The 8,923-nt window shown below is 35.1% G+C and overlaps 1 protein-coding gene and 1 non-coding gene across 2 annotated transcripts in view; one reads left to right on the forward strand and one right to left on the reverse strand.

Moving 5' to 3' along the window:
• The first annotated feature begins 546 nt into the window (after positions 1-546).
• Positions 547-646, forward strand: LOC112483213. The gene has a single exon (XR_003047541.1). It is a non-coding gene; the product is annotated as a small nucleolar RNA SNORA36 family (small nucleolar RNA).
• Positions 647-2,524: 1,878 nt separating this feature from the next.
• The window catches only part of CYSLTR1 (cysteinyl leukotriene receptor 1), a 21,644-nt gene continuing 15,245 nt past the window's right edge, over positions 2,525-8,923 (reverse strand). The window contains exons 2-3 of the mRNA XM_006916146.1: positions 6,945-7,030; positions 2,525-3,673 (exon numbers count right to left, since the gene is read on the reverse strand). Coding sequence (XP_006916208.1) covers positions 2,624-3,646 — 1,023 coding nt within the window. The 5' untranslated portion in view covers positions 3,647-3,673; positions 6,945-7,030 and the 3' untranslated portion in view covers positions 2,525-2,623. The remainder of the gene's footprint in view (positions 3,674-6,944; positions 7,031-8,923) is intronic.

Genomic DNA, 8,923 nt, shown 5'->3' on the forward strand with positions numbered 1-8,923 from the left:
AATGAGGAAAACAGGGGTAATAATGGTACCTACATCACAAGGCAGTTTTAAGCATTAAATGAATTGATACAGATAAAGCACTTAAAACAGAGTAGAAGTTCAATAAATATTAGGCGATACAATTTAAAGGCGTAGTTTTCAACTTCAAGGTATTGATAATTCCACAAAGTGATGATTCCATTTTGGGAGAAAATACTAACACAATGGGAAAATTGGGGAAAAAATTAAGTACTTAACAGTGTGGTATATGTTATAAATTCATATGATATTAAATAACAAATTCATGGTGACCTTGTAGGTGACTGATGTATGGTATGTTTCTGTGTGGGAGGAAGTAGAACAGTGAGTGGAAATGAGAATGTAGGCAAAAATATGGAGGTAGGAATAGGTAAATAACAAGATTCTTTTATGTGCAATAGAATTTAACTATGGTCATATTTTGTTCTAATTCTTTCAAAATTTAAAATTTGTATAGTAAATATGAATCAGTATATTTAAGTAACAAAACCATCTCTAAATACTTTAAAATTATATCACATTGTATATTTTTAAGGTAAAACTTTAAACTTTGGAACATTGAAACAGGCTAAGAAAAATAATTGGATAGAAAATATTACTCTATTCATTTATCTCCCAGCCTACAAAAAAAACCTTTAATATATGTATATTAACATATGTATGTATGCTATGATCACATCTGAATTTCAGAAATGTCCTGCAAGAAAGGCAGGACAAGTATTATTTCCATTTTAAAAGTTAGGAAACTGAGGATCAGAGTTTATGTCACTTGCTTAAAGTTATACCACTAAATAATGGATATCCAGGTCTTCTGGCTTCCAATGTAGTGCTCTTATATCACACTATACTTACTGAGTGACAGAAAGCTTAGTAAATGAGAAATGAGGACAGATTTTTATGATAAATATTACATTTGATTTTCGTCTCAGTCAAAGAAAAGATAGTCTAGTGTAAAAGTATAGGTACTGCCAAATCTCAGGTATGTTAAACAAAAATAAATAGGCATTAGTTATTACTATGCCTTAGACTTCAGGGGTCCCCAACCTCTGGGCTGCAGACTGGTACCACTCTGTGTCCTGTTAGGAACTGGGCCGCACAGCAGGAGGTGAGTGGCGGGGGAGCGAGCGAAGCTTTATCTATACTTGGAGCTGCTCCCCAGCATCACCGCCTCAGCTCCACCTCAGATCATCAGGCATTAGATTCTCATAGGAGCACCGGTCCTTGGTCCCAAAAAGGTTGGGAACTGCTGCCTTAGAGGCCCTCTCTCTTTATGTTTTGAGTTTTTTTCCTAAGGGTTTGCAGCATTAGAAGTAAAATAGAAATAACATACACATGACGGATTCAGAAAGAACTTCTTTCATAACTTTCCTTTTTCTTCACCATTATCATTTATTTCCTCTGATGTAATGTGCCTTTTGAAACACAGAATTAAGGAACAGACCACACTTCGGCAAGAGCTTGTTCACGAATATTATATTTCAGCCATAAACAAGTTGTTTATCCTGTTTTAAGAACAAAGCTTCCACTATAAAAACCACTGTAAACATATCCTTGATATTCCTGTCAATATTCCAATAAAAAAGTAAAAAGTATAAAACAATAATAAAGTTTATAATTAACTTCCACTAATAAATGCATATCATAGAGCAAAATCTCTTACATATATATATAGTTATACACATATGCATAAATATAAGTACTTAAAACAACTTGTAATATCAACATTCAAATTTTTATTTAGAAACCCATTTTAGTTAATTTCAATTCTAGTAATAAGCATGTAGAAAAGTAGACCCCTTTTCATATTCTTTAGATAAATTTTTAATTATTCCCATTCAAATATAGGAATGCCAGTTGTCTCTGATTTCTTAAGGAAGGTCTATGTGTTGTGTAGGAGGAGAATTCCCTATAAGAACTTCAATAAGCAACAAAAATCCCACCATTCTCCTTTGGCGGGCCTGAGGCAGGAGCAGAAGAAAATTGAACACAAATGAGCCTTTGACCAGGTTAACCTTCCTCAGTTTTCAGACTGTACATTGCATGGAGCCTTTAGGGACATCTGGCTGAATACTAGGCTCTTCCAGCACTTGCACATTCTCTTCTTGAAGAAATAGCCCTATTTTGCCTAGCAAGTCAATTCTACAAAGGAAGAGGGTGACAGTACATTTTATGTAGCTCTTGGGTCATTCCAGTTCTCATCTGATGGCATGTGCACAAAGAGATATATTAGTATGATTGAGAACTATTTGCTAACTTTATATCTTAAAAGGCTAGTTCTTATCCTTTTAAAGATTTTATTTGAGGGGGAAAACCTTAATCTGGGACTCATTTTTTATAGTGCCAACAGACAAATATTCTCCACCTTCTGGCAAATGATTAAAAACAATTAATTTAATTAATAGTTGTAGACTGAATTTTCAACACTCAAAATATCTGTAGGACCTCTAATAATGTGGATGCATAAATGAGATAGATTTACAGGCACACATTCATTTTAGTACTTGCGAATTATTAATGGAAATTCTTATTTTTGTTGTAAATGTTTTGAGATAATACTTGCTTGGGAAACTCTTTTTCATGGATTTGCATTGGAGATGGGCTTATACTATTCTTTATGTATTTCGTCTCCTTTTTCTGGTAAGGAGGCCTTCTTCTTGGGTACATAAGTCATGCTGGACAAAGAATGCTTTCTAAATGTAGACAGCCTTCTCCTAAAGTTCCCCCCTGAAAAGAAATATAAGAGAGGGTCAAAGCAACAATTTGATGCAGCCAGAGACAAGGTTATGACCACTGACTTTTGCATTCTAAGGACAGAATCACAGGGTTTAGTTTCATTGTGTAAAAAGTGAAGGTGGATGGTGCGTTGAATATGATATGGCATGAAGCTGATCAAAAAGGCAGCTGTCACGACTATAATCATTCCTATAGCCTTTTTCCGACTTGATAGATTTTTCTTCATTGAATTTTTTAGCAAGGTTAAAATGATCATTGTATAACAGACAATTATAATAATAAAAGGAATGATAAATCCGACAAGCAATGACACATAATGCAAGACCAAAACATAATTTTTAGCTTGATTGTCCTGAGGAGGCTCAAAGCACTTGGTGTTGTTTTTCTCATCTTTGTAAGATGTGGACATTAAAAATGGAGAACTGGTCAAAATCACAAAAATCCAAATGCCAAAACACACAAATCTAGCTTTTTTCTGTGTGACCAAATTAATGTTCTGGACTGGGAAAACAATTGCAACGCACCGGAAAAAGCTCATAGCTGTCATAAAAAAGATGCTACAATAGAGATTGACATATAAGGCATAGGTGCTGAGGCGGCACAGAAAGTCACCAAAGAGCCAAATGCCTTTGTGAACATAGTAGACCACACGGAGAGGCAGTGTACACACACACAGTAGATCTGCTACTGCTAAATTAATCATGTATATTTGGAATGCTGACTTCTCATGATATGTTTTTATGAGGACGTAGAGCACAAAGCCATTGCCGAAGAAGCCCACAACAGAAATCATAGAGTACAGAGTGGAATACACTTGATTGCGGAAGTCATCAATAGTGTCATTGCATGTGTTATTACTGGCAGAAGATACTGTCAGATTTCCAACTCCATCCATGTTTCTCTAGGAATGTCTGCTTGGTGCCTACAATATATATATATAAAAAATCTTGTCAATTTTTACCAGGCCATAAATTACAGGAGGTACTAAGGTTTCACTTTATAATGTCACTATGTATATTTTTTGACCATGGAGGGAAGCAAGGGTTGTGGGGCAATGAGGAAGGATTCAGCTGTACCTTGACCCCAGGAGAAGGGTTTGGGTCCTATAGGCACTCTTTCTCCTCCTTTTCCACCTATGTTTGCCTGATGGACTTCCTCTTAATCTTAAAGACCTAGCTAAAATAGCTCTGCCTTATTTTAAGTCATATTACTCTAGGACTATTCTATAAATCTTCCTTTTAAGTGAGTTTTTCAATTAGAGAAAATCTCTAAAAATAGTAGTTTTATAAATGTGAATCTATTGATCATCTATCATCTATCTATCTATCTATCTATCTATCTATCTATCATCTATCATCTATCTATCTATCTCAATCTACCTCTTTATCATCATCATCATCATCATCAATCTACTTATCATCTATCTATTGGAAGAGCACTGAATTCTTTTGGAAAATAAAATCTGAGTGAAAAAGCATGGTTCTCCCAAGAAGAGGACTTGCTAGGTAACATCTATTGGGTGATGCTCCTACCTAGGGAGAATAATCAGATTTGTTATTAATAGAACTCTCTCTCCTGGGAAATAATCTTAATCTAGAACATGGTTAACTCTATTTAGAGCCACAGAACACTAAGGCTGGACAAATTTTAGAAACCATCCAGTTATTTTAATGAGAAAAATAGTTCCAAATAGGTGAAATGCATTTCAAAAATCTGTACCGTAAATTAAGGCTCTGAGGAAAGATGTACCATAACTAGTTGGAATATACTTTCTGGGTAAGAATACTGTTGTGGCTGTTCATCCTTGTTCTCTTCCTAGACTCACACTCAAAGTCTAACTGTTCGACACTACATAGTCATTTCTGTTATAGCAAGATTTTGTTCCTTGGTCTAGCTTAGTTCACCTATAACAAGACAGTCAATCAGAGTAATAAACAAGCTCCGATCAGAGAGAAATGAGGATAAGTTAGTGTGGAAGCAGTGATTTTAGTGTTCCTCCAGATTCTTTTCCTTCGTTCTTTAAGAAAGTGGGAGCAATTCATATAATATGGTAGATAACCTTCAATTGAAGTCTAATTTGTTGGCCTTCTGTACAGCTCTTGCTCCCTTGTAAGAGAGGAGTTGGGGTTTGTAACGTGAGAAGACTGCTTGAGCATGCAAGAAGAACTGCCAGCAATGGAGGGGTCTGATCTTGTGTCTGCATTAGGCATACAGAAACAGACAGCTATGGTAGTTATAGGTGGGATGTAACTTCTTGGACTTACTACTGCTAGCAATTATATTTGCTGTGAAGATGTGTCATCCATCCATCCTGGCTAGTTGTTCTACTCTTTATTTTCATTAAAAATGCCATTATTTTCACCAAGAACTGTTGGTATATGATAAAAAATTGAAGATGAATCATCCTGAGGGTGGATATCTAATATTACAGCAAAAAATTAGTTCACTATTCCCAACCTCTGCATTATTTTTCAGCTTGCTCTCCAGTTACCTGCCTCTTTCACCACTTGTTCTCTGAACTCAGGTGCAATTATGGAAGAAAGAGAAACTGCCTAAACTTAATCTAGTCTTTTTTTGTTAGCCTTGTATTGGGTTTTCCCCACACTGGGCAGTGTTACGTTTTGAGGCACTAGATGGTGCTGTTGAGATTTTTGATATAGCCTTTGTTTTAAGAACTGCACTAGAAAGATTAGATAATTATGATTGGTCCTTCCTACCACCACTAACCCTCACTATATACCCTGCCATAAACTCTTTCCAGAATAATTTTCCATATTACAGCTTCCAATTATGTCACATCCTTGCTCTAAAACCTTCAGTGGTTCCTGAGTGCCTTCAGAATAAAATCCAGCCTTCTTGGCCTGCTATTTAAGGCTCTCTACAGTCTGGGTGCAACTGGACTTTCCTAGCTTCTTTCTCACTAATCCCCTTTGCACACCCTAAAGTTCAATGAAATAACTATTTTACTGTACCAGGGACATGTGCTACATATTTTTTCACCTGCCTGTATTTTTTTCTCCCATGTATCTCTTCCTGAAATGCTCCTTCCTCCATCTATGTGCAAAAACTACCCATCCTTAAGCTCAAATTATACTTTCTTGACCAAGCCTTCCTTTAGCTTCCATCCAAAGTAATTTCTATCTTTTTCCCTCTTAAGGGACTTTAAATATATCTTGCAGATAAATGATTTGTATGCATATGTTATCTTCTTTCACAGACTATCTGGTTGATATATAAGGAGATATCACACACCATGCTAACACATATGAAGGTCACCCAAAAGTACTCAATAAATGTTAATTGAGTGAATGAGTAAATGAATGATGGAACAAATTTATCATTTGAAATTATTATTTATCATTTAAAATCACTTCGAGTTATCTTTTCATTCCAATATAATTAAGAAACTTTCCAGTCTCAGAGCCTGAACTGGCTCTGTTGAGTTCTTCCCAAAGTATTAAGGAAGGCACTAAATCTTAAGGCTAACTGTAAGATTAAAAAACATCCACATCTTAACAGCTTTTCATTTATTTACTTGTTAAATATTATAAATAAATTAGAAATTCCCAGATCTTTGAATGAAATATGTCAAATAAAACTGATAAATAAATGAATAAAAAAAACCCCAAAGAAACAGATGATCTTTAGTCCTGTTAATAAGCTTTCCAGTCCTTAAAGACCAAAATAAGCTTTCTAGTAATTTCTGCACTTAGACTCAATTGTTTATTTATAACTAAGTAAAGTCAATGACTTATATTAAGCCATTGAAATTACTAAAACATTCAAACAATAAATCCTGGAGGAGTAGGGATCATTTAGTTCAAGCCACTCTTACAGATGATGGCTTTGCTTGTCTTAAACAGCATTTAATTCATTTTTATAGAATTTACTGTGCTCCCCCAATAATGACACCCATACTATATGGATACAGAGATGTCTAAGATCCCATCCCTGCCTTCAAGCAGTTCACAGTCTGGTAGGGAGAAGAGTGATGGCTCAGAAGTGTGGAGAGGTTACAATACAGTATGGAAGGAGATATCTTTGCACAAAACTAATGAGTTATTAATTGGTTAATATAAACAAGCAATTAACATGAATGAAATTAAATTTTAGTGCAGATAATGAAGGAGTTACTCAGTTAAGATAATTTGCAAGTTGATAAAACAAGAATCATTTAGGAAATGGAGCCATACCTCTTTGTGGCACTGCAATAGTCTTTACAAATGTTCCTGGCTAGTGGTCAGTGCCTCTTATGATGTAATATCAGATGAAACCTAAGCTGAAATCATAAGATCGAAAAAGAAGTTAATGACCTTAGAAGCAATCCAGAAGGGTCATGGGAGCTTAGTAGCCTTAGGCATAGATCCAGGGAGTGTAATGGGACATCAAATCTCTACGGACAGATTTAGGACTAGTTATTGGATTCTGTGCCTCATCATTTTCTCTCCATTTATTTTTACATCCCCAGGGGTAAAACTTGAAATACAGACCAGGGCTGATCACGGATGTTTGCTGCTGTGTGCACATAGCTTCTGTATCTAAAGATGAACACATTATTATAAAAAAAAATTCCTTTATGAAACCACGATATTTTCCATATTTTCTCTTCTAAACAGTTTGTTATAAAGTTCAAAGGGGAAATTGGAAGTTCATATCCAAGAATCTAGTTTGCTAGGAAGAGGTATTACAACATTAAAAACATCAAGTATATCTGTTTGAGATAGCTTAGGGACAGTTTTCCCTGAAGGAAAGGTAGCTTAGAGGACCTTGGAATCTTCTCCCTAAAAGCTCATAATTATTGTTTTTTATCACTAATTTGGCATATATATTTGGAGACCAACTGTTTTGTAGTTTGTATAGTTAATTTTTTTATAAGTGTATGTCTCTTCTTTTCAATTAAAGTATATCAGAAAATCTACCAAGGTAGAACAAATTTCAAGAAATAAGCAAAGAAGGGTTTTCTTGGAACAGTAGCAACTTTAACACTATTCTTCTGAATTTGCATTGCCTTGTAGCAACTTTCATCCCTCTCTGCAGAGACCTGAGAGACTTGCCACTTTTCATTTATCTGTAGTCTAAGTGCCAACAAAATAAACATCTTCCTTCAGTTTCTTCTTAACAAGTATAAATAGGCTGGAACTTTCCAAAGGAACTCTACTGAAAAAAAAAAAAGAAATCAAAAGGAAAATAAAGGAAATACAAAATATATAGAACTTAGACAAGTTTTAAAAGGAGGAACCTGAACCTACGGCTACAATATTGCTGTTTGAGTCCACCCTATACTCAGATAATCATTTTTCAGATCTTGAATTTCTTTTTTCTCTCTGAATTTTCCCTCCTTCTCCAGGTAGGGAGTTGATGTAGGTAACCTATTACTAGTAGTCTGGGTGAAGTATGGGTTGAAGATGGGGAATTACTCAAACAGAGTTGCTTTTATATTGTTTTACTCAGGCAGTAAACTGTTTTTTTTTTGGGGGGGGGGAAGGTTTAGCTTGTCCTAGGTCTCTCTAATTAATAAAGATATACTAACTGAACATTGACTGAAACAAATTTTTTTTTTACCACTTTACACAATAGTATTGTTTTTATTTTGGAATAATCATAGATTCACTGGAAGTTAGTACAGAGACAGGTTCCACCCAGTTACCGGCAATGGTAGCATCTTACGTAACTGTAGTACAATATTAAAACCAAGAAATTGGTACAATCTATATGTGTTATTCAGATTTCACTCCTTTCATGTGCATTAAAAAAAATCCATTCTAATCCTGAAATTCTATGATTCCCTGTATCTTATATCTGGAGAAAATTAACTTTGGCTCTTTCACAGTTTGTGCTTAGACTAAACTTTATTTCTCCCTACTGTGGAAAGTAGAAGAAAGTTAATGAATTTCTGAGAACCATCTATGAGAAGTTTAAGATTACCAGACTAATATACTATTTATCCATTTCCATGGTAGCTGTACAATTACAATTTAGGCCACTTATTACATGCACAAGTGTATGCGTTGTCTGGGCAGCAGTGTAGTGTTTCCTCAAGTTTGGGATTCTGAGGTGCCTTTTATGCTTTCTTTTTGTAATTTTGTTTTGCACCTAGCAAGCACCGAATACTTTCACTCTTTGTCTCTCTTTCCTTTTTCAGTTTGAGTACTCTCATCTCTGACAGCAGCTT

Source organism: Pteropus alecto, unplaced genomic scaffold (genome assembly GCF_000325575.1).
Source record: "Pteropus alecto unplaced genomic scaffold, ASM32557v1 scaffold126, whole genome shotgun sequence".
Lineage (NCBI taxonomy): Eukaryota > Metazoa > Chordata > Mammalia > Chiroptera > Pteropodidae > Pteropus > Pteropus alecto.